The sequence below is a fragment of the Astatotilapia calliptera genome, chromosome 1 (genome assembly GCF_900246225.1).
Source record: "Astatotilapia calliptera chromosome 1, fAstCal1.2, whole genome shotgun sequence".
Lineage (NCBI taxonomy): Eukaryota > Metazoa > Chordata > Actinopteri > Cichliformes > Cichlidae > Astatotilapia > Astatotilapia calliptera.
The window spans coordinates 28,503,747-28,530,076 of NC_039302.1; the positions used below are offsets into that span (position 1 = coordinate 28,503,747).

The 26,330-nt window shown below is 38.3% G+C and overlaps 2 protein-coding genes across 2 annotated transcripts in view; one reads left to right on the forward strand and one right to left on the reverse strand.

Moving 5' to 3' along the window:
- Positions 1-59: 59 nt before the first annotated feature.
- rec114 (REC114 meiotic recombination protein) lies at positions 60-10,016 on the reverse strand. Its single transcript, XM_026173175.1, has 6 exons — positions 9,834-10,016; positions 5,451-5,540; positions 2,299-2,382; positions 1,803-1,976; positions 689-763; positions 60-473 (listed from the first exon to the last, which is right to left on the reverse strand). Exons 1-6 carry the CDS (start codon positions 9,915-9,917, stop codon positions 309-311), a joined length of 672 nt encoding a protein of 223 aa, XP_026028960.1. The 5' UTR covers positions 9,918-10,016; the 3' UTR covers positions 60-308.
- Positions 10,017-13,469: 3,453 nt separating this feature from the next.
- The window catches only part of hcn4 (hyperpolarization activated cyclic nucleotide-gated potassium channel 4), a 74,791-nt gene continuing 61,930 nt past the window's right edge, over positions 13,470-26,330 (forward strand). The window contains exon 1 of the mRNA XM_026173185.1: positions 13,470-15,070. Coding sequence (XP_026028970.1) covers positions 14,379-15,070 — 692 coding nt within the window. The 5' untranslated portion in view covers positions 13,470-14,378. The remainder of the gene's footprint in view (positions 15,071-26,330) is intronic.

Genomic DNA, 26,330 nt, shown 5'->3' on the forward strand with positions numbered 1-26,330 from the left:
TAAGTGAGACCAATAGTTTTTTTTTCTTCTTTTTTTTAAATAAAAAATGTAAAAATGAATGTTTGTTTTGCAAATTCTTTAATCAACAAATGTAATGATATTCAAAGCATCCTCTTTGGCCCATGTAACATAACAACTAATGTGTAATATAATTTCAAAGAACACTGGCACCAAAGCAACAAAACACTCCTCCACCAACAGGCACTGCCTACACGAACAAGTAAAAGAAAAAGAAAAAAAAACACAAACATGCACACACACACACACGCAAACTTGACCTTTCTGCCTTGAGCTCTTGTTAAGATTCTTTACTCTTCAACCAGTTTCCTCAGCTCCCCTTCCACCTTCTCTACAAATCCATAAAAGGTGGGATCCAGCAGACAAACACGCAGGAAATGCTCTAAGTCACCTTGTCCAAAAGAACTGTGTTGATATACTCGAGGTAGAGTCACAGCAGTGTCTCCCAAGCAGTGCTGTGGGAGGTCCAGAAAATATTTAAGTAAAATTGGAAAAAAAGAACTGATTGCGAACCCTGTGCCAGCCTTTATAATTTAAAAGAAAAGCCACTCAACAATCATTTTGCATTTCCAAATTAAGCCTACTGCAAAATTACAACTAACATGTTGCATAGTTGAAGCTTCATTTTAATAGCAGTTAGCTTTACTGCCTCTTATGTCACAATCAATACCTGGGTAAGACGTTTGATGGACACAGTTCCTCGGACAACCTCAGGTTTAACTCCCACAGCTTTTTCCTGACAAGTCTGCTGGCACATGATGAAACACAAAAGAAAAGAAGATTTGATATGCACAGCTTGACACCAGAGGGTTAAGAGACCAATCAATGGCCTTATTACTAATTGAAAGTTTTCCACCCCTCAAATCCTTTCATCTCAGCTCCTTCATTCTGTCTGTTTTCTAAAGGTCAAATTCAACCCCATAGTGGAGTCCGTTCCTTTCCCAGTCCTTCATGTTAAATGCTCTGAAGACCAGAAGCAGAAGAATTTGGTTTGCAGTTAATCATATGTTATGAACGATTTCAAGTTTAAAAATAAAGAAAGAAACGATGACTGGCTTACTGCTATGAAGGACAATGAGTATGATTGTTAAAGAAATAGTCTCACCCTTACAATAGTTCAGTATGTTTATAGAGTTTAACTTACAACTGCTGAAAGGTTTTCAGAGCATGTTTTTTGTTTTTGTGTTTTATAAATGCTGGTTTCTTTTCTTAATCAGCAATTTCAATATTAAAGGCATTATCAAGAAGTACTTTTATCAGGGCTTAAGGGTCGTGCATTTCAAACTGTTAAATTCATAAACTATTTAAAATCCTTTCCTGTATTATAATATATGAATCTGTTGCTGTATTCTAAACCTTATCTTTTACTGTTATTGGCTAATGATTGATATATATTTCATAGTCTTTCTCACATACTGTAGTTGCAGTGTGACCTCTAAGAATAAGACAGTATTGTCAATAGCACCATCTAGTGAGTGCAATCTGGGGTTTTTATATAGATGGAGCTGACTACACCCTTGTGACACCACTATTTAAATGCACAGAGTAATGTCTAGGTGACAACTTTAATTATGGCAATTTACATTATGTTGATATACTTTTTAAATTTACACAATAAAGGATGCTCCTTTTCCAGTTCCATAAAAGACTATCCCAGAAAAAAGTAAAGTCACATATTATCTCTATGTTGTGGACATCTTGGTAAAATATTTTAAATGCATGGACATAAACTAGTTCTGTTTTTGATGTTGAAATTGTATTAAATGAAATAGAAGCTGGGCGACCTGTACTGCTGGTGCAGGTACGGCAGCAGGGGGCTGATTAGGCTGTAGTGGGGCGTAATCCTGAGTGGTGACAGGTATGTACTCCATCAGTTTTTCCACAGCACTTGAGCACTCATTTATAGCCTCTGCCATGCTGCATCCATCAAACTGCATCCTTATCATGCGGCTCTCACCCTGCAGAAATCCACAAACTCAGTCTGTATCTGTCAGTCAAAACTGCGCCAAGAAAAACACAATCTGTGGAAAACGAGCTCGGGTATTTAGACACTTAAATGTAATCTTCAAGCAACAAAAGAACAAGGCAGCCGTCACAGGCAAAAAAAAAACAAGAAACAAAAAAAACACCTAATCATTAAAATCTGTTGCTTTGTAAGTATTCCCCTTCAATTTGTTATGATGTTGTGAATGTAATGGTCTTGAGCTTGTTAGGGGTTTAAGATATTGCCATGGACGTTGAGATAAATTCTGTGGGATTGAAATGCATCTCACCACTCACCTTCACAATAAATCGAATCATCAGATTATCAGATTTCTGGTGTACTTTAATAGAATCTGAGCCACACAGCAAAGGAATTGTATCCTGAGAAAAGATAAGAGAACAAAGCAGAGGCATAAAACAGTTCGATCATTCTGACATGTTAATATATAAAGAAAAATATACACGAATACAATTTGAAATACTCTTATTTTGTAGCCAAATGCTTGAATTATTTAGAAAACCCAAAGTACACAAAAAGAGCATTACAGTTTAATAAACCTGTTAAAAAAAATTGCTACCAAAAACTGTCTGCAGGGGTCTCTATTTGCTCAATAACCCTAAAGCTTCCGCTCTGAGGCTCTTGTTAAGATTTTTCACAAAAGCAGATAAACACGCTATAAGGAAACATTAGCCTGGTATTACTTAAAAACCCTGTAAACATACATTTGCTTTGACTTAAAAAAAAACAAAACAATGTAGGTTAGTCAATTAAGGTTGACTTAGAACAACTGCACTATATTATGGAGCAAGCGCTCTGTAGTCCTATAATGTCATCATTCTGCATTATGTAAAATCACACATGGCAAGCAATAGGAGAACTATCATCCTCAAATGTCCATGAAAAAGCATCAAGTTTTAAAAAAACTGCACTCTGTTATATTAAAGGAAAACTTGAAGAAACTGAAGAAAATACTTTTTCTTAAAATGATAAAAAGCCTTTAGTTCTTTTTAGAATAGTAGTAATAGTATAGAAACATTATTAAGGTAATTTTGAACTTGCATTTAGAAGCTCAGAGTGATATTTGGCTTCATGCATCCAAAACAAGTCAGTCAAATCCCCTCACATTTGGGCAGAAATGTCAAGCTCTTCAACAGAATATTTCATATGGCCTTCATTGAACCCTTTTGTCTGGAAAACAGAATACTTTCTCAGATCTCAAAAAAATCTGCAGAGGAAATTCCACACATTTTCTCTTATTATTATGCTTAAAGTTTATTTAGAATGACATTTATACTACATCGACTATGTTATGTAAACATTTTCATCCTTGTCCATTTTAACTAAAGAAAATTATCAAAACAAAGTATTATACATATATGGAAATGTATGTAGAAATATGTACATATGCTAACCAACCACTTCATTACAGCTTGCCAGTACTGGAATTGGACCCTTTTTTCATGGCCTATTATATTCATTAAGGTGTAAAAAGTGCATATTGGTCCATATTTGGTTGAAAAATCATGGATTTTGTTCCATACTGGCACAATAGCATCACACAGAGTCTGCATATTTGTCAGCTGGACATCCATGCTGTTAATCTACTGTTCAACCACATCCCAAAATTCCTCTATTAGATTTAGATCTTGTGATTATGGACTCCATTTGAGTACAGTAAACTCAATGTCATCTTCAAGAAACCAGTTTGAGACTATCTAACCGTTGCAAACATCGTCATGCTGGAAGCAGCCACCAGAGAATATATGTAGGTACACTGTAGGGCTGCCACAAACCATTATTTTGATAGTCGACTAGTCACCGATTATTTTTGCAATTAGTCGACTAATCAGATCATGCATCCATTGGAAGTAAAACGTAACGCTTATTGCACCAGCAGCATCTGCTCTTATATAACTACCATTAGCTTACAGCTTTAAGTGTTTAAGGTATGTGCTAACTAAAAATGAAGACAAGATGATAGTTTATTAAATTTTAATGAAATCTGCAGACTGTTTCGGTGGAGTTTAATAAACTCAGCCATCTGCTCCTTGCTATCTAAAATATAACAGGACACCGGAGTATATTCTCGAGCATCTCACACTTCTGATAATCAGTTGTCTGCTTGACGATTATTAACCTGAGTAGCAAAAGACGGCGGTGGGTTTGAAAACGATTTGCCGGGAGTCCAGTGTTCTTACCGGCTCTAGTGAGCCTTGAACCCCGGCTAGCTATCGAGCTGGTGGGTAACAGACGTCTCCGAAAATGTCGGAGCGCTTTTGAAAATATGTGGTGTCTTGATAAATTGAGCAAATATTTGAAGTTTACACAGCTACATTCTCGCCTGAAAATATGTTAAATGTTTATTGACCCAGAAGATAGATCCATGTTTTCATGTTGTTTTATGCCAAATTATGACCCTCCCATCTAAATATTGTGGAAGAATTCAAGAGTCATCAGACTAGGAAACATTTTTTCGATCTTCTAATGTCCAATTTTGGTGAGTTTGTGTGGACTGTAGCCTCAGTTTCCTGTTCTAAGCTGATGGGAGTGGCAACTAGTGTGGTCTTCTGCTGCTGCTATCTACTTCAAGGTTTATGTGTTGTGTATTCAGAGACACTTTGGAGCACACTTTGGTTGGCATTTATGCCCAGAGAACTGCCACTAACTGGATACTTCCTCTTTTCACACCATTTTCTGCAAGCCTTAGAGATGGTCATATTAGAAAATCCTAGCAGCAGTTTCTTAAATACTAAGTCCAACCCATCTAACACCAAAGTAACTTAAATCTGCTTTCGTCCCCATTCTGATGTATGGCTTGAACTTCAGCAGGTTAATAGACCATTAACTATTGATTGACCATCACAGGCCTAAATGTGATGAGTTGCTACCATGCAATTAGCTGATTAGACATTTGTGTTAACAAGTTGAACATGCTTGCATCCTTGCAATAATTTGGGGGTAGGACAAACAACAAATAAATAAGCTGTGATCTAATACAAACAACTATAATTTCAACAACTGTAAGTGTAATAATTTTTTGATTAACATAATTTGATAAAAAGGTACACCACAATAAACATTAGTTGCTAAACGAGAACTAGCATATTTAAACATGCAAACAACACAATAAACAACACAAGCAGATTACATTTTCTCTCATTTAGTATATTTTAATCTGTGATAAGAAATCTTCCAGATAAAACACTATTTGAACACAACCAAAGTCTTAATTCTTTAGGGGAAAAAATTTAAAGGAAGTCAAAATTCAAACCTTTTTTTTTATTAGACATATCTGATTTTTTAATTATTTTATTTCAACCAATTATGAATCACAACCACAAAATATATGGTGTACCGGGATCTAAAAACTAATGTGTAATCTTTGTTGTATGTTGTGTTCACACAGAGAAATCTATGAGAGAAAAAAACAGTAACCTACTCTACTTACCAAGCTTTCTTGTCCCTGCAAGACCAGCAAGTGTCCAGATTCCACAATTGTGAGGACAATTTCAGGTTTGTTGTCCTTTGCCTCAAGTACCTGATGAAGAGAAAAATATTGAATTAGTCATTGCTTTTCCTAGAAGTAACTAGATATATGCATTTCTAAAGGATGCTTTTTTAAAATCAATAACATTGTTATTTTTTACTGATTAAGATAAATAATGTAGCTTATTAATATAACAATGACAGTAATGTTTTTTTGTTTCTGCTACATTTTAAGTCTTGGTTCAACAGCCCAAAGGTATGTGTACCTGATACAATTTCATGAAAATTAAAAATGTTCTTAAAAGAGATGCACTACCCAATATGGCTCATGAATATCTGGAATAGCTTATTATTATTATTATAAAGTTAGTCAGATAAACTCTTGTAATTCAATGTTCACAACTTGCCTTTTCACTGAATTTTACAATTTGCAATTGCAATCTTGTGTGATCAATGTAAATGCGACTTAGCTCAGTTTAAATAACATGCTTTGACTCAATGTCTCTGAGCTGCCCTATGATATAGATGTACTTTGGTTTCATTCATTGGTGTCATTAAGAAATACACAGCTCTAGCTTGCCATCTAGAGTCTGGTGCAGTTAATGAAAGAAAACAGCACAAGGAATGGAGTTTTTCAAACATGAAAAAACAAAAACAAATGCAGAAACAGAAACAGAAACAAAAAGATAATTATACAACCAGTAGGTACAACCAGTGAAATACTTTTATACTTTGAATAGAATTATTTTTAAAAATGCAGTAATTATCTAAATAAATTGGCTTTTTCTACCATCAGCTGTTTGTTACTTTATTTTCATGTTTAATACTGAAAGCATAAACAGCCCAAGTACATGCTCTATTTGATTGGGAATCTGGAGAGTCTGGAGTCTGGGTCAATGCCTTGGGCTATTAGTTATGCTCCTTGAGTTCTTCTTCAGCAGCTTTTGGAGTGTGGCAATAGGCACTGCCAGGCTGCAAACAGGAGGGTCTATTGCCAAGAGGGGTTGCTTGGTCTTTCGGTAGGTGGTTCCTGTCAAGTAACATCCATGAATTGCAGCACCCCTTGTTTCCTTGCAGAAACACTGATTTTAATGTTGCGGCTAATATGTCTATATTCCTACAGAGACAACATTAGAGCAAAAAGAAAATTAATGTAAGATATGGTGCAGTTGTAGTGTCTCTGTGCCTCAGCACTGCAAGACGTAACCCAAAGTACCTCCTGCTACTAGATAGCATAATGAAGGTAGTTTTAATGTTGTTTTATGCTGCAACTCATAGAAATTAAGGAAAGGAACTTTGAGTTAAGTTATTGTTCTATTTTTAATCTGTTCCCATAGATCTGATTTTATGTCTTGAAGGACATGTGACTAAGTTTTTATACCACACAATTATATGAATATCAAAACTGAATTTAAATTAGGGAAGAACTAAGTAAACCATCAAACAAAGGTGCTCCCAGTCAGCACATATTCCATCTGCTATAAAGTGGAAAGCCAAATACTGTAAATCATTTTTTTCCCTAGTTCAAAAAAGATCTTTGATGGTCGACTATGTAAAATATGTACAGAGCCCTAAATCAAAGCAGTATATAAAAACTTTTCAAAGTTGCTTTTTCAAATATGTAATCTCATTTATATTCATACAAAACAATAAAAATATATTTATCCATAAATTCATGTTAGTATATACAATGCTGTTAAAAAGTATTTTTTCCCACCTCCAGATATTTATTTACTTAGTGTTTGTCACACTGACATGTTTCAGGTATTCAAAGACATTTTAATATTAGAAAAACATAACCAGAGAAAATGCAAGACATACTTTTTAAATAGTAATTTTATAAATCAGGAAAAACCCTCCAATGTCATTTTTTACGCATTTATGCATCTGAATCAAATCTAAATCTGGATTCTGACAAGCCCACTCCAAAGTCATTCAGTGGTAAACTTGCTGGTGTGTTTCGGACCATTGTCCTGCTGCATAACCCAAGTGCCCTTGAGCTTCAGGGCACAAACTGATGGACCGAGGGGTTTCTGGTAGAAAACAGAATTCATAGTTCCATCAACTAGACGAGCCTTTATGGTCTTTATGGTCCGCAGTGATTTTTTTTTCCACCTTGGAAGCTTAACTACGGTAAGTGAAGCCTGCAGTTCTTTAGATGTTCTTATGGGTTCTTTTCTGACCTGGATGAGTCTTCAGTGCACTCTTGGAGTCATTTTGGTAGCCCAACAATTGTGGATAATGACTCTCACTGTGGTTTGCTAGAGTACCACAACCTTAGAAAACACCACCTGGGTCTGGGTGCAGTTCCCCCTCCAGGGGCAAGGGTACCTAGACCCGGTTCGTAGAGTACGCTTGGGGAGTGTGATTGTGTGTACAGTGTCTCTTTATGTCTGTCTCCACGTTGGTTGAGTGTGGAGTAAGTGCATATGAGAGCATGAGGGTGGGAATAGATGTTTGTATCTGTGTGTGCCTGTATGTCTGTGTCTATATGTCAGGTTGGGTATCAGATGCCACCTCTCTGGGGACATCTCAGGCCCTCCAAGGTTTGGAGGCCTATCTCCCCCCACCACCACTTCCCCTGCCAGTGGCGGACTCCCTCAGACATCGGTGCGTTGGTGGTTCTTTGTGTCTGGGGATGGGCGTCCAGGTACACACCGGCTCACTCCTTGGCGGCCGCTTATCGGGGCCTGGAGCCTGGGGCTCGCTTGGGCCACTTCGGAGGTGGGGTGCCCCCGGCCTCTCGGCCTGGGGCTCGGTCACTCAGTCACTGCAACTCCCCCTGGCTTCTGCTCCGCGGCTGCTGAGTGAGCCCTCATCTGGGACTCTCCTCAGCTCTTTCTGGGACAGTGGCGCGGCTGCCCCTCTGTTGGTCTTCCTTGGTCTCTTGTGTTCTGAGGGCCTCTGGATGTCTGGAGTTTTGATCTCCTCCATACCTGCTTCATGCCCTGGAGGACGGGGCTGTGGCCCCCCACACCCTCTAGCAGATCATTACATGAAGGACCCTTTTAAAAAAACAAGCGCGTCCATGCTCACAGGTGTACACACGGGTGATCACACCCACAAACTACACCCTTTTTGGCTCCTACCTCAAAGCACACTGTGTTCTGTTGATCTTATGTGCTGCACAATAATGTTTAATATTTCGTATTTACTGTCATATTCCCATATATCATTGTGATGTTGTTTATTCTATTACTCTTGTTCTCTTCTGCTTGTTTTCTTTTTTCTTTCTCAGCAGGTGAACCAGGTGATTGATATATGCATTTTTTTTTCTCTTTTTTTTTCTGCCCGTTCTGTTGGTTTATGTTTTTTGCCCTTCTCCCCCGTCCCTCTTCTCAGCTGTTTCTCTTTCCCTCTTTCTTTCTCCCCTTCTTTCCCCCAGTCAAGTCTGTCCCGTATTCAGTAAGTGAAAATAAAATAAACAATAAAAGGTGAATCAAATGGACCATTATGGCAAGGCTGGGATGGTCAATTTGGTAAAGTAAATCCGTTGGGCATCTTTCTTTGCCTTTAGACAATAATTCTGATGGCAAAAGAGCCAAACGGGACAGGCAAAAAAGAAAAAAAAAAAAAAAGAAAAAGCTTTTTAATACTTTTCAGACTTATGGATGTCAATGATTTTGTTTCTCATTTACTCTGGAGTATCTTTAGATTGTGGCATGATGTGTGGCTTTTTAAGATCTTTCAGCCTGCTTCACTTTTTCAGACAGGTTCTATTTAAGTCTATTTTTTTTTTTATTCAGCAAGTCTGACAGTAATCAGACAGTAATCAGACCTGGCTAGTGAAATTGAATTCAGCATAAAAATTAAATCATTATTTAAAAACTGCATTTCCTATTTACTCTGGTTACCTTTGTCTAATACTAAAGTTTGTCAGACTATCTGAAACATGTCCCGCAAATATTAAAAATTAACAATACCCCCAAAAAAAAATAAAGAAGGGGGGGGGGGGGGGGGGGGGGCTTTTTCACAATTTTGTAGGTATTATATTATAGCTTAACTAAGGCTGGCAGATAACTTAAAATGTTCGTAGTAAATGGTTGTTATTAGAGATAATTAACACCACTCTGGGGTTTCATCAACAGTTATGGTGCTAAGGGAAAGCTACTCTTTATGAGTCACAAAATTAGACACGTTTCCTTAACTAGGAGGTGGGTTCTAAATAAAAATCCTAATGAACAATATATTAAGTACGTTTTTTTATTCGTGTGTGTATTTGGCCAATACGCTGCACTGACTAAAGTTATTGTCAGGCAGAAAGCTAATACAGCTAGGCTAGCTTAGGAAAGTTTGGCTAGCTAGGGCAAGGTTTTTTAGTAATACGTAAATGAAGGTCAGTTACCTTCCACGGTGTTACACCTGTTTCCTTGGAGCCAGGGATGAAACGCCCATAGCGTTTTAACTTCCAAATACGAGTGGAGATCATTTCCAGCAGCGGAGTAGTTTTGTTTTGATATTTTCTGTCAAACCCAACCAGCTATAGCAGAATCCAGTGCCAGCAGAAGAGCCTGAACGAAACATGGACCGCGCGCGAAAATTAACGTCAGCGTCAACTGAGAGGCTTTTTTTTTTTTTAAATAGTCAGAGGTGACAGTAACATTAAAGAGACATGACACTCAGTGCTGATTTGGATTACGTTAAAACACTTTGCCCCAAACCTTTGCCCAATACTTGTGTAATGTCAGTATTACAGTGCAATATATACAGTGGTAAGAAAATGTGGGTTTGCAGGGAGCTGTTCTGAAACATGTGACAGTGTATGTTACAAACCCAAGGTTCAGCATCACTTCCTCAGCAGGAAGCTGGCTCATGTCTCCACATGTGACCCAGCAAGTTTGGAACACTTGATGCTGTATGGGTGTACAGTAGGAGTGTGACTCCAGTTTCAGATGCAGGTGGACTGAACTGCTGAAATGTTCCATTATTAATAGTTAAATGTGTGGTTATAATGATAGCTAAATACTAACTATAATGCATTAGTTCAAGTGCTCCAGTATTGTTGAATGCTGGCTCAGTGACATTGTTCACTGGGATAAGAGCTGGCAATATGTCCTACTGGACTACACATTAAGACAACAGTGCATGTAGCAGTTTCTATTTTAATTTTGTTTTCTGTTCTCAGAGCAGAATTTCAAAATGGCCATCCTAGCTTGAAAGTAACTCACAGTTTGTGTCTCTTAGATATATAGATACAGTTGTGTTTAGAAGTTTACAAACACTGATCATAGCCATGTGTGTCATGGTAATTATGGGTGTTTAATGATTCCTTTGAACTGCTCTTTTTCCTGGGAGCAATGATTGTACAGCATGCATCTTTAATTACCTTAAAAGACAGGATTTGGTTACACAAGATTTTAGTTTGGATTTTCTCTCATTTACACAGGGTCAAAAGTATATATACAGACTCAAATATCCGCATACACCAGTGACCACACCCAAGCTAAGGTATGATGTGAGACAGAAGATGAAAAACACAGGTAGGGTTAATAAGATTTGTATTATTGCAAATATTGCATTATTTAAAAATATTTAGAGTTTAGAGGCAGCACGGTGGCATGGTGGTTAGCACTGTTGCCGCACAGCAAGAAGGTCCTGAGTTCAATTCCACCATCAGGCCGGGGTCTTTCTGTGTGGAGTTTGCATGTTCTCCCCGTGTTTGCGTGGGTTCCCTCCGGGTACTCCGGCTTCCTCCCACCGTCCAAAGACATGCAACTTGTGGGGATAGGTTAATTGGATAATCCAGATTGCCACTAGGTGTGAATGTGTGAGTGAAAGTGAGTGCGAATGGTTGTCTGTCCCTGTGTGTTGGCCCTGCGACAGACTGGCGACCTGTCCAGGGTGTACCCCGCCTCTCGCCCTATGACAGCTGGGATAGGCTCCAGCGCCCCCCGCGACCCTGAAAAGGATAAGCGGAAGCGAATGGATGGATGGAGGGATATTTAGAGTTCTAAGTAATGCAGACAGGTTGTGGTAGATTTAAGTTCTGCCCTAGAGTCGGTGTGTAAAGAAGGGGTGCCAAACTCTTAGTTTTGGGCCACAGCCCCATTTGAGCTTAAGTGGGCCGGCTTGAACTTTACCTAATATCTATAAAATAAACACCTACCTACAAACCACCTGATGTGTTTTACCTCTTTCAGCGAGTCAAATCTAATTACAAAAAATTGTGCTGTACTACATCAATGAATCCATCAGCATGAGTTAATGGACTTGCACTCTTAAGAAATCTATCCATCCATTCTCTTCAGGCTGGAGCCTGTCCCAGCTATCATAGAGGAGTGTTGGGGACAGTTGCCAATCTGACACAGAGAGAGAGAGAGAGACAACCATTCACACTTACACCTATAGGCAATTTAGAATAAGTAATTAACCTAACCCAACAAATTACATACAGTTGGACTATTGGAGGAAGCAGGATACCCAAGAGAACCAGCACAAACACATGGAGAACATGCAAACTCCACACAGAAAGGCTCTTGTGCAGTTAAACTCACAACCTTCTTGCTGTGAAACAACAGTGGTAACCACTGCACTGCCCAGCTTTTAAGAAATAAAACTGTAAAATTTGTAAAGAAAGTGACAACAAACTTGGACTTTGTTCTAATGTTACTTCACAGAAAATCAAAAAGGAAGTCGTTGTTCATCAATAATAATAAAAAGAACTTTTCTGTCATTTAATGGAAATCCTTTTCTTTTATTTAATGGTTTGTGTTTGTCGTCTTTGTCTTTATCAGTCAGGAAGCTGTAAAACTATTTCAGATGAAATGACTCAGATGAAATCATCAGTTCAGTCTTTCATGATGTGATTTATTCTTAAGGACAAAAAGCAGTGAAAAGTCCAGAATTGTACCTGCTCTGTAATTTTCACAGTTTGCAAACCCACCCATTGGGTCGGCGGGAAGTTTGACATCACAGGTGTAGAGGGAAGCGTTTCTTACACACTATACAAATTGATAATTTATTCTTTTGTTTGCTACAAATTGTATTATTCATCTTTGCATTTTCTTGCATTTTTAGTTAAGTTGGGTAATTAATTTGCAACCCATATAACTCACAGCCATTATTATTCAAAGGACATAATTGTTCCAATATGGATGATTTTTGAAAGTTAAAGTTCTTAAAAATAGTGACCTAGTAAATGGTCTTGTTAATAGAATTGCAGAAAGGCACTGCTTTGTATTAGTGTGTCAATTAGGGGGCTTTCACCAAATGCTGTAGGTATTTGTGGCTAGGATTCATTTCATTTCATTTTATTTATTTATTTATTTTGGGTATTGGAAGTTACATTATGTAAATCCAGCATAGTAAAAGAGATTCCCTAAATTATAATGTGGCTGTTTTGCATTAGCAAATTGCCTTCTATTTTTCAGTGTCTGCAGTTCTGCAATATCCACTAGAATAGTTGATAAAAGTTTTTTGTCTAAATTTGAATATATAACCTTTCTTCAGAAACTGCTGGCATTGATGTTTCTCAGTTTAGACATTGGGGAAGTGACACAAGATAAGATAATTTGTTAATAGTGAAAAAAGGCTTGTTTAATTAATGTTTTAATCATCTACAAAATATTGCTGATAAAATTTGCTTTAGCTTTAAAAGGCTTTTGTAAGGATGCTGCACACAGCTATCCTGGGTTTGTTTAAGCTATTACAGTAACAATGTAGCTTTTGTAAAGCTGTACCGAAGACATGAGCGAAAGATGTCCTTGCAGTGAAACTGTCATACTTGTGCTGCAGGCACTGAAAATGAATGAAATGAGACAGAAAAAAGGAAAACACACACAAAACGGAACACAAAAACAAAAGGACATTCATAATGAAGGCACTGATGAAATTAAAGAATCATAAGGCTTCGTTCACAAGACAAAATCCCTTAGACTATTTTTCTTTCTTTATCATCCTAGGCTGAAAATAAAAAGAACAATAAGCACAAAAGGGTGTGACATCCTACGTGTTATAAATACACGGAATTGGAAAAATAATCTTGAATTAGGAGATCACAGATTTGTTTATTTCCATCTGAGAATCCACCCGTATACCAATAATTATATACAAGAGCTTCTTACCAAATTATAGACGAGTCTATTCTAGCTTCGTTTGTATTAGTGTGCGCAAATTACGCAGTAGATCAGACTGATTACAGCGATGGCAAGCAGGGTCCTTGGTCTCTTCCAACAGAAGACAACATCATTTTTTAACAATGGGCATGTTGGCTACCTGTAGCCTTAACTTAAAAGAACGGGAGAACATTTTAAGAATGGAGAGAGCTTTCCCCTTTAAACAAGGTGGGCTGAGCTTATTTGCAGTTCTCGCTCCTATGGCAACCCAATAGATCAGCATCATGAATATTCACAATTCACCAAAACGCACCCTGACTATGGAACAGTGATGTCAGCGGTCCCTGGAATGCTTTACTGTATTTTTGCACGATTGTGTTGCGTTGTTTTATGAAAGCTGACAAGACGTCTTGTGAAAAGAGCATCCTTCGTCGTGCATGACCTTTCTCTGGTCTCTGTATCACCGTCCGTCGGCACGTCTCTCACATGCCACGCTAAGGTGACTTTCAGGCAGTTTTTCCACTTTTGCGCACAATGTCGGAACGGCACAAAGATGTACATCGAGGACGCAGTGGCCAAGCGGACCGCCCAGGCTGTGTGTGAGGACATATGCAAACTGTCAGGTAGTCTGATTATGAAAAAGAATATCCCTCATCTGTTTCAGCAGAGCCACGGCGGTCCGTGTCATGTGTAGCAGGCTTTCAGGGATTCAGATTAGCTCCAGACTGATCGCTCTCACAAACAGATAGGGAGCGCGGGGCTTGTGGCAATAACCAGTACAATACAGGCTAACAATCTGGATTTATTTAATATTTCCTGCGTGTTTCAATGTCATAATGGACAGGTTGCACTCCTCCATGCGTAAAAGGCTCTACAGTTTGCCACAGCACATTGGACAGAAAGCATCTATAATGGGTGAAGGAGAAGACGCAGACAAGGACACCCGGAGGAAGAGCATTAGGATGAAGCCTTTACCGTCACCGTCGCCGACCTCTGGAGGAAGCTGCAAAGGCATCGGCGAGACCAAAAGTGGGGAATCTGTGATCATGGAGACGGACATAGGGAGACCTATGAAGACCAGCTCAAATGGAGATTGTCGGAGATTTCGAGGCAGCCTTTCGTCCATCACAAGTCGACATGTGCACGACTCAGACTCTGCGGAGGAGAGACGCCTCATCACTGAAGGGGATGTTACCCCGAGCGAAGAGAGCCCCCCTGGAGCAATCGGTGACGGGCAGCCGGATCAAGGTGCGCAGGAGGCCAGCAGTGGCGCTGGCGGTGGTGCCCAAAATGATTCTCCAGACCAGCAGTCAGGGTTTATAAAGTTGGATGGCATTGATCAAATTCTGCCGGACGACGAGAGATTATATCAGGCTGGGTTCATACACAGACAGTTAGGAGCAATGCTTCAACCAGGGGTCAACAAGTTCTCCCTGAGGATGTTTGGAAGTGAGAAGGCGGTTGAACGAGAACAAGAGCGGGTTAAATCCGCCGGATTTTGGATAATTCACCCCTACAGTGATTTCAGGTAAATTTAGTCACATCACACTTGCTTATTTCAAAAGGGAAACGGTTCACAAAAACATGATGTTACTGTGACTAGGCCCAGATGTTTTTCATGGTATGTCTCATTTACTGGGGCATTCCTCAGCTCAGAAGCCCATTTTTTTTTCCTTTTTGCTAAATTTTCTACTAACCACCTTTCCACCTTACTCTTTCACATTTAAAGACTGTATCTCCAGTCCAAAACATTCACTTTAAAAAAATAGAATTCTTAGAATGAACCAATTTCACAGAGTAAATCAGAATTTTTTTTTCCCGCATTCATTAGTTTTAGTGTATCCATATTGCTACAGAGGCCTGCCGACACATTTAGTTCTTACAGAAAAACCCATCACATGACACAACCCAGTCCCAATTAGGATTAAACCCTTCTTATATAATAAATTCTATATAGTATGAAATATTCATTCTTTTTGGAGGTTTCTTCAGCAGTTAGAGAAAATCTCAGCATGGAGGACATTTTTGCTTAAAATTCATGATTAGGTCTTCATTTAAATAATTTCTAAATTATTGTAATGCACTTTTCTTTGTACTTTAATTTAAAAATAGGGTTATTTTATTTTATTTACAGTTAATGTAAATCATATTTCAAGAGTAGTTTAGAAATGATCATGTTTGATTCCTCCTTCAGTGACAGCAAACATGAATGGAGGGAGACAGCACTCTCTTTCAGGCCTGCAGTTTACTCTGTGGTTTTATTGCCATTTTTTTTTCATTTTTTTTTATTAGCCAAGTATCCCTGATTTATGGCTACACAGAGGCTGTTAACTAACAAGTAAGACTGGCTTCAATAGCCTTTTAAACCAAACTACATTCATGTATACTAAATGATACTGTAGCGTACAGGTGTGTACGCACACACACATACATACATATATATATATATATATATATATATATATATATATATATATATATATATATATATATATATATATATATTTATTTATTTATTTATTTATTTATTTATTTATTTATTTATTTATTTATTTGCAGGTATACTCTACACTGTTGATGACTTTGTGTAAATCCAAACACACTTAGGACATGCCATCAGGATGATGTGAGATATGTATTAGACAGTTTGCCATTTTTGTTATGCTCCTCCCAGCTGGTTGTGTTTTCTCTGACCCCTCTGCTCTCTTACTCACCATGTTAAATGTCAGGTGAAGGGTGATTTAGTGCTTGGGGAGACTGTCCTGATACTGAAAGGTCAGAGATTTGGCACCAGCCACTGGTTCTGAAGTGTCTTTGAGCAAGATCCTAAAACAAGATTACAAGTACTTATAAAACAAGTACTTGTTTGACTCTGTCATTGAGATCTGTCAAAATAAACAGATGCACTGAGAGAGAAGTAATTAAAAAAAAAAAAAAAAAGAGGTCGCCACCCACTTGTTTGGGCTGTGATGATGGATACTGTATATTATCATAATTAAACATTTTGGTGATCTGAGAACCATTTGCTTGTGCCACGAGCACTCAGCACTATGATTTTGCAATCACTCAACTGTACAATTAAAACCACAGATGTGGCACGCAATCAGGACAGGGAAAAGCTAAGGCTATGCTTTATTTAACTCTGCATGGAGTGTTGCATATTTTGCTGTGACTAACATGAAAAAGACAAAGGACACATTTCATTTCTTTCATTTCATTTTGCTAAATTGTTTAATGGAGTCAATATCAAGAGAACCTTTTGTTTGTTTTTTTAAAACCAGTAGTCACATTTCTCAAAAAGCATTTCAGACCAATTTGGAAGCAATATGGGAAAACATAGCACATTAGGCCAGAAAGTCTGTTGCCACTGAGTCAGAGCTAGTATTTAATTTTTGACAAAGTGAAGCTGAAAGAAGACACATGAATGCCTACAACCTCAAAATCAGGAAAAAGGACAGTGCAAGATGACTGTAATTAAAGTACACAAGGAGATATCTGGGACCTTTTAATGGGCCTGGAGAGGAGAAGGGTCTCTGTGACTAAAAGTTTTATTCCCATGTCTGCATCAAAGCTTTGGCTGTATAAGCTCAAATTAGAGTGTCACAAGGAATCACAGTCATCACTGTAGCGGAATTCAGCAAAATCTCCTCTTGTCAAGTTTTGTATAACACTAAGAAGCAGGGGAGGAGCAATATCCTGCAAGGGAAAAAGGCAGATTAAAAATGGCATCATAATCCAATCTACAGCCTAATTTCCAGATCCAAAGCTGAACAGCCTCCTTCGATTCTGAGCAAGCAACTCACAATGAGCAGATGCAGTCAGTTTCCCAGAGGGTGACCGAAAAAAATAAGACCGGTTTATCAATGTACCTTTTATATAAGGAAAAATATTAATGTTGTGATGGCTGTAAAATATATGTGGGAGTTTTATAGGTTATTTGAACAATACACATGATTGGTGCTGAGATTATTGCCTTTTATGTTCCAGTTCAGACTGGATTTTTTTTAGATATCCCTTCTGCAAGTTTTTTTCTTGTCTCAATCATGAAAAAGCGATAGAGATGACACCTATCAATACAGCATGTCCTTGAAATAAAGAGCAATAAAAGTCATAGAATATTATAGACAGGATATTTTGGTGCTTGACTGACAGAACGACATCCCTCTCACAGAATGGCTCTTCTGTCTTCTTCTTATGATGGAAACCAGATGATTATTATTTTCTTACCTGTTTGCATAGAGCCTTTTGAAAAGAGTCTGTCAATGGAACAGCATTGTGGAGACTTCTACACAACTGATGAGGTGCAATATTAGTATGCAACCTTCTGATCAAGAAGAGCCTTTTAATTATCTAGCAATTCAGGGCCCACAGGACACATCTGTTGGAAACTCTTCTACAATTCCCTGGAGAAATCGAAAAGAAGATGTCATGCATTCAAACTTTATTTCTATTATTATTATTAAGCTTTGGAACTTTACCGCCATCGCATCCTCAGAATCAGGTCGGCTGTCCTGCAGTTTCTGTCAATCAGTTAAATCCCTTTGGAACAGTAAGGCAAATCTCTTCTGCAAGGTCCACTTTTGCAACAGCCTTTTATTCCTCATGTGCATTCAGTTGTGTTGTAGACAGCAGGAATAATAAATCTGAACTGACATGTTTTACAACTTTGCTTCTGATATTCTTTTGCAAAGAACATATAAGAGAGAGTAACCACCGTGCATATTAATGCAGAAATAAAGGTAAAGGGAGTCAACTTTTAGGCAATTTACAGCCTAGATAAAATTATACTCGTTGTTGCTGAAGGCATTTGCTGTATCTTACCATTTGCTATTTGTTAACTGGTTTTGGATTCAATGCTTGAGTGAGAATTTATTGCCACCCAATACCTCAAACTGATGACAGTAGAAAATTTCGCATATTATCATCATAGCTACAGTTAAACTGGCAACTAAGAACTCAGTGTACTTGATATGAGTAAAGCTGGTAGCTGTGCTGCCTCTACAGAAACTGTCTTTACACTTTGCAAGATATCAATGGAATAAGTATTTTCATCACTGTTCACTTCATGAATTCAGAGATATTTTTAAACGTTGTGCAGTTTAGCTTTACAGGTCTTATCAAGAATTAGCAGCCTTATCAAGCACTAGCAGCCACTAACAGCTGCTGACTTTCTGTTGAGGATACAGCATGCTTACTGTACCAGTCTGAGTGCTCACATGCATTTCTGTGTGTACTATGTTTGTGTGTTGAGCGTAAGGGATCTGATTGAATAACAGCATTCTCTATTTCAGTCAGGTTCACTACAGTTAATTTGAGACTACATTTTGCCATTGATTTGTTTGGGTCTCATGGGACCTTCAGCTTTCCATCATTGGATGTATTGAAAAATGAGATGGAGCAACATACAGTACATGATTGGAACAACGATGACTCTCCTCCTTGTGGTGAGCGGGAGTCACACTCTTGGTGCCAGTTGCCTAAGGCCTGCATTTTTGTAGCCCAGTTTAATATGTTTTTGACATTCAGAGAGCAAAGTGTAAGCATAATATGTCACCAACCGTTTCTTATTTTCTTATAGTGGTAATCTACATAGAAAGGTGGGGGGAAATGTCTGCTTCAGAAAGCATAGGATAATGACACCATTTCTCTTTCAGTCTCCATTAAATAATTCCTTCTTTAATGTAGTGATGGTAAAACATGGGGATTACAGATGGTTCTGGCTTGGCCTGAAAGTGGGGTAATCAAAATAGGCTTCTGTGCTCAGCCACCAATATTGGGAGCCAAGAGATTATTACAGCACAATTTATTTAATGGAGGGAGCCCAGGGAGGATGTGCGTGGCTGGTGGGTGGAAGGTTGCCTGTCATAGTGGCAGAATGATTGAACGGTGCTGCATGACCTCGCCAGGCACACTTGTGTGGGAGTGTTTAATCAGGACACATGACCACAACTGTGGAAGAATGGCCCTTTTTTTTCGCATTGCATTTTTTCTGCACCTGATATGGCATTTAATTCAGCTTTATGTATTAGTCAGAGTTTAATCTTGGCAAAGTGATGGTATTGTTGTTGAGGTGAGATTATATCGATTGTCTGGACATCACGTGCATTTTGAAAATGGGAAAGCCTGTTGGAAATAGTATTTGCTTAGTACCACATGTGACCCAGCTGGTATGCTTGACGTGGGCCCTTCCTGGTTCACCATCCTTCAATGCAGCATCAGTTTATAATCTCTCCAGGTGGATGCACAAATCTAGCCAGCCAAGGCACACTTTTCTCTTTTAACATTTCAGTGTTGTTTTTCTTGACTTGACAATTGTGATTGTTGTCCTACTGACCAGAGGTAAATACAGTCCCCGACCGCCATATTAAGCGCACCTATTCTACTGGTTGTTAATAGAAATGTTTGGAAAATAATAAACATATGTAGTGTCACTGACCTATAAGTGCATTTTGCTAAAGTTCAAATTAAGCATCAGAATGGGAAAGGAAGGTGATTTAAGTGACTGTGAACAAAGCATGGTTCTTTGTGCCAGATGGGCTGGTCTGAGTACTTCAGAAACTGCAGATCTACTGGGATTTTCCTACATAACCATCTCTAGGGTTTACAGAGAATGGTCTGAAAAAGAGAAAATATCCAGTGTGTGGCATGTCAGAGGAAAATGGCCACACTGCTTTGAGCTGATAAGACAGCAAAAGTGACTCAAATAATCATATGCTATATTCATAAGAACTTCTATATAAGAGCTTCTCTGAATGCACAACACGTTGAATCTTGAAGCAAGTCGGCTATACCAGCAGAAGACCACACTGGGTGACACGCCTCTCTGCTAAAAACAGGAAGCCAAGGCTCCAATTTGCACCTGGTCTGATGAGTCTTGATTTCTGCTGCAACATTTAGATGGTAAAATCAAAAATTGGCATAAATAACATGAAAGCGAGGCTACATCTTGCTATGTATTAGCAAGTGGTGGTGGTGTAATACTGTGGGGGATATTTTCTTGGAACACTTTGGGTCCCTTTAACACTTGACCACACAGCCTATCTGAGTGTTGTTGTTGTTGACCATGTCCATCCTTTTGTGAACACGGTGTATCCATCTGAACACGGCTTCCAGCAGGATAATTCATCAGATCACAAAGTTCAAATAGTCTCCACCTAGCATCTTGAATATGACAGTGAGTTCACTTAACTCAGAATGCCTTCACAGTCACCAATTCTCAATACAATAGAGCACCTTTGGGATGTAGTCAAACAGGAGATTGGCATCATGGATGCCAACAAATCTGGAGCAACTGGATGATGCTATCATATCAAGATGGACCAAAATCTCGGAGGAATATTTGACGAATTGAGGAAGTTCTAAAGGCAAAGAAGAGTTCAACCTGGTGCTAGCAAGGGGTAACAAATAAAAACCTAATAAAGTGTCAGGTGAATGTAAAACATTTTTGCTTTTCACCATAGAGAGAATATGTTCTTAAATGGGTGTTTTACACAAGCTTTCCAAATGCCTACCTTCTATGTAACGTATGAATTATGTTCAAGGGGTGAAAGTCAATATTTAGGAAGTGATAGTAACTCTGATGATTTACAGTGACAGTTTACTATAGTCTTCATTATTTTTATCATTCTTTGTTTTGAACGTGGCAGATTGACAGTTATTATTCAAACAGTTGTGCTCATGATGCAATCAGTGCTGTTCAAAAAAGCAGTCACCAAAAAAAAACACATTAGGTACTGTAGGTGTAATCTTCAAAGGAAACCCAACAGGGCATTCTTTACTTTGATTATAGGTAATGCAGTGACACAGCCTTGAAAAATGAAAACTCTAAAAACAAGAAATCACTTGGTTTCTAGCAATCAAGCAGACACAGCACAGCAGAGGTGTGGACTCGAGTCACATGACTTGGACTCGAGTCAGACTCGAGTCATTAATTTTATGACTTTAGACTTGACTTGAAAAAATGTTCTAAGACTTGTGACTTGACTTGGACTTTTACACCAATGACTTGGGACTTGAATTGGACTTGAACCGGTTTACTTGAAAAGACTTGATATTTTACCCCAAATATAAAATTTAACATGCATATTATATAGAGATTGAAAATGTGACGTCATTCACGGGTAGAACCGCAAAGGATTCTGGGAACTCGTGGCAAGCGGTACTAGCGCACGCAGGCTTTCAATTAAAATCAGTTATACAGCGATAAAAAGAAACACAAGAAGCCGTTGTATTATTAACTGCAATAGCCGGTCGCATGACAGCCACGAGAAGCTGACGGGTAAAGAGATCGGTTGTTATCGGATTACGTCGTTGAAGAGAAATTGTTCGAGCCATGTTTCCGAAGTAACAAAGACGCGACGGATGGTCTGGATTGCAGCCATTCAAAGACCAAATATAACGTCCCAGAACCCTCCAGCTCACAGGTTAGTCTGCTCCAAGCATTTACACGAAGGTCAGTGTTTTTTAGTAGTTAATACGTCATTTTCATAACATAATTAGTGATATAGGTTACAAGCAAGTCTGGCACTGAACAGAAATTGTCGCGCTATGCTCCGTTATTTATTGTGCATAAATAGTGAATTGTCCTGACACAATATTGCGTTTCGCTTCTGTTATTATGGTACATTGACAAAAACATATACTTTTATTCACAGGATAAAACAGGTTTTTTGTATCACTAATTGCCCAGTACGATTACAGCATACAGTATTATTGTCACTGCTACATTTCTGTGATGCTACCAGAAATTATTTCCACTACTAATTAATTACCGTTGAGCTCAAAGGTTATATTAATAAACGGTTAAGGAATGTGTATTTATGACGACAATTTGTGAGACTGGTAAACTTATGATACGTACGATGGTCTTTACTTTCTACACGGTGCATTTCAAGGTCCTGCACCCATCTGTCGGTAAACTGTACCTGGGCTTGTTGCAGTGACCGGAAGTTACTAAACTTCATGAGTGTATGCGCTCACTCCAAGAACCGTATGATTATAAATATGCATATAAATATGCTACGATGAGATAGCTGACTTCATCTAACTAGCAAATGTTGTCCAGGCTATGTTGGTGATACAGTTTTTTTTTAATGTGTATGATATTTTTGTCATGCGATTTTAAAGCCGGTCCTACAACCGCATCCAAGAATAACATGCAGCTTATCTCAGAACTGTCGGTGAAAATTATTCTTGGAGCTAGGTTTAATTGAGCTGCATTTTAAAGAGGTGCAATTTCACAATTTGTGTATATTTTCTAAGTTCACTATTTTGTCATGTGTTGAGAAAAACACAGATTTTTAAAATTACATGGTCTAATATTTACATTTAGCATAACTGCAACATTATTTTTTCTTTTTTTTTTTTAAAGACTCGAAAGGACTTGAAATTCAAAGTTTCAGACTTGTGACTTGACTCGGACTTTTACACCAGTGACTTGAGACTCGACTCTGACTTGCCTGACATTACTTGAGACTTGACTTGAGACTTGAGGATAAAGACTTGAGACTTACTTGAGACTTGCAAAACAATGACTTGGTCCCACCTCTGCAGCACAGTGTATTTTATGGGAAATGTCAGCATGTTTGGAATTGCTAATTAAGACTTCTTGGATTTAAACACTTCCTGTAGGCTATCACTTCTCTCTGATGTCTCCTATTGAGCATTCAGGGACACTTTTTATACAGACCTGAGTAAAATACTGTTTGCAACTGCATTTCTTAGTCTGTGCTTTTCTATTTAAGTGCCATGTGTTTCGGATTCATTAATTTTACAATGCAATGAGGTTTCAAGGGGAAAAGAAAGCCATCCTTTTGTACCCCAAGCTCAATGACTTCCTGGTGTTTTATTTTATCCCTGAAATTACCCAAAGACTTTATTTATCATTTTACATATAATGGCAACTAAAACATGAACAGTGTATTCATGTTGAAGCACCAACCCTCTCATTTCTCCTCACAGAGATTCTGTTATTTGTAGTACATACAGATTGACCTTTTAAGCCCTGCCTGCGTCCCAGGTGGATCCACCCCTCGCCATCCTTCTGAAATTGAATTGAAACAGTCATCAATGCAGTACTCTGGGGGATGGACGCAATAAAAATAATGATTAATAATTTAATCAGAGATGCTAGTCATTAGAGAATCAACTACACAGATAAATTCTGTTAACTTCAGACTTAATTAGTAGAATATGCAAAATAAAACAGTAGGTTTAGGTGGATCAGGAGAATGACCATGTAAAGGTGACAGTTATACCATAATACAACATATTATAGGGACATTCAATACGTTTTATGTCACAGAAGATGAGGGTTTGTGTCTTACAAGATCAAATATCGAGATCACCTGCGATTGGCATTATCCCATTGCTAACATAACTCATTCACTTCAAGTTACCACTATATAGTTGAAGCTTCACAAATGTATAGAAGGCTAAAGTGCTTATGAAACAGTAGAGAGGAAATACTTACCTGGATCAATGTGCTTGGCCTGGCCCTGCCACATGCTGGGTGTCTCAAAGACTTTGACAAATGGCTGGATTATGAGACAGGCACTGGTGAGAGACAGATTGCTCACTCCGCTCTGCTATAGGGTGATTTATCTGCACTATCTCACAGAAGATATCACATCCCCTTTTTCTCCATACCAGTTTTGGCCATAACAAGTTACTCAGTTTTCAATCGCACAGAGGCTCCAGCAAAGTTAGCAGGTATAAAGCTAAGTCCTGACCATGTCTGGCATCTAGAAATTACAGAGCTAAGAAAAAAACAAAACAACAACAACAAAAAAAGGATAAATCCTGCACATAAGCCTTTGCTTACTCACGCAAACCAGTGAAAATCAGATACAATGTAGCCTCTGAGATTTAGTTTCATTTCATGCTGAGGAGTTTCCAACAGCTTTAAAGCTTTATTGACTTTGGTCTTATTTACCTCTACTTTTTATGTTTCCAGAAACAAGAGCTTTAAAAAATAAAGATAAGGTGATCAATTTGCATCTATATTATGTCCTGAAGACTTGGATGTTTCCTAAAACTGCTCCATTCCCTGGTTAATCTATCTTGTTGGTTGTCCAACTGCTTATTTTCTGTCACTGTTTTTACATCTTATCTCTACTGTGTTTTTTTTGGGGGGGGGGGGGGGGGTTTCATGCTCCTATCCTCTCACCCTTTGACCTCCGAATGGAGTTAGATACTAATGTTTTTTTGTTTTGATTTTTTGTGCGAGTTTTTCTTACGCCATGTTTGAGTAGCAGCTTGCAAAGTGATGAAAACTTTGGCCCAGCACTGGTGCAATCCTGCAGTAAGGTCATGAAGTAATGGTGTACACAGTGACCAGTTACAGGTATTATAGTCACTCGATTATCGTAGCATCTCATCTGTGGTGAGAGAAAACCCATTGCTCCATCTCTCTCCAAGTCCCACTTCTTTATTGATGTTAGGTTCTTGCTTGTAGTGAAAAGAGGTTTTGAATTCATTTAAGGGGACACTGGCCAATGTTTACTCTGTGTCTGGCTGTCAGGAGACTCCTTTGACATGACATTAAGGACCCTATGGGAGATAACAAGGCATCATGATAAAACACAGACGCAATTAGTGGCAGGATGACAGTCTACAAAGGAGATAGTGGCACATGCTAGTAGGATAAATGCATGCTCATGACACAGCTCATACTCATAGAGTGCTCTCTGTCCTCTCTTTGCCATTTACATCCCTGTCACTCTCTCCATTTTCTCCCATTGAAGGTCTACTTTTTTGTTGACTTTAGACCACCCATGTATAGTTCTTCTTCTTTCAGAGAACAGGTTGCACTTTTTGAGCTTGGGAAGACTCTGATCCCAGTGACACCGAAAGATAGTATAAAAGACAGACTTGGCTAAATCAGAGCAGATGTATGAAATATCTTGACTGAGCATTTTTCTCAGTGGGCTATCTGATTACATCTGGTCAGTTTGCAAAGTGGATCTGGTGATTCTGTGATTTAGTCAGAGCTTTCAAGAGTATACTTTAGAGCTATTGAAACATCACAGCAAATTTAGGCTGGACATATCTCAGTGAGTGGCTCTGGGGCATATTCTTAAATGTCTGGAACTGACACTGCAGCATTTATAAAGTTTCCCTAAGATGCTTAGCCAGGTTAGGGGCTTTGGAATTTGAATGGAGAAGAAGTGAAACGAAACAGGAATTATTGCATTACTGAAGTGTTTAAATTCCTTTTGAGCTATTTACAGAGAATGATCGATATATATGCTGTTTTTGACTGAGGTAACCTACATTATTATAGTGCCTCTTTTAATTATCTCCCAAATAATGCATTGCATACTTTAAGATAATAAACTGAGCAAATGAAATATCTTAACATACCTAAACAGAGTTTGACCTATAAATGAAAAAGTCCGCACCGAGTTTGGGAGCTGATGATTGCTGGTAATGTTGATCAATACAGGGTGCGTTTCCTCATATAAAGCTAATAAATGATATCCAAGTGTTGTGAAGTGCTATTGAAAGTGTTTATCAATTTCTGAGAGCAGGCTATATTCCATTGATTAGAATTTGGGAAGTCGAGGTTACACTTGCCTGTGTCTACTCGTAAAGGGCTATAGTTCTTCTCTTTTAAGAGTTGTTTACTGCAGCAGTTATGACATTGTCTAAAGCATAATCTTTCTTATGTGTGTTCAGTAACAGTCCCAGATAGTTTTAGAGCTGAATGAAAAAATCACCCCCTGTACCCTTAGCTTGATGTCCCACCAGAAACACTACTAGCAATCTTATTTATGGATCTCTTTTAG

Bases quoted from the DNA above. Each gene is read 5' to 3' on its own strand.
- rec114 (XM_026173175.1), bottom strand. From the start codon at position 9,917: ATGATCTCCACTCGTATTTGGAAGTTAAAACGCTATGGGCGTTTCATC. The intron at 2,383-5,450 runs GTAAGTAGAGTA...ATCTTTTCTCAG, and splicing joins TGCAGGGACAAGAAAGCTTG to GATACAATTCCTTTGCTGTG. The intron at 764-1,802 runs GTCGCCCAGCTT...ATGTGCCAGCAG, and splicing joins TACCTGCACCAGCAGTACAG to ACTTGTCAGGAAAAAGCTGT.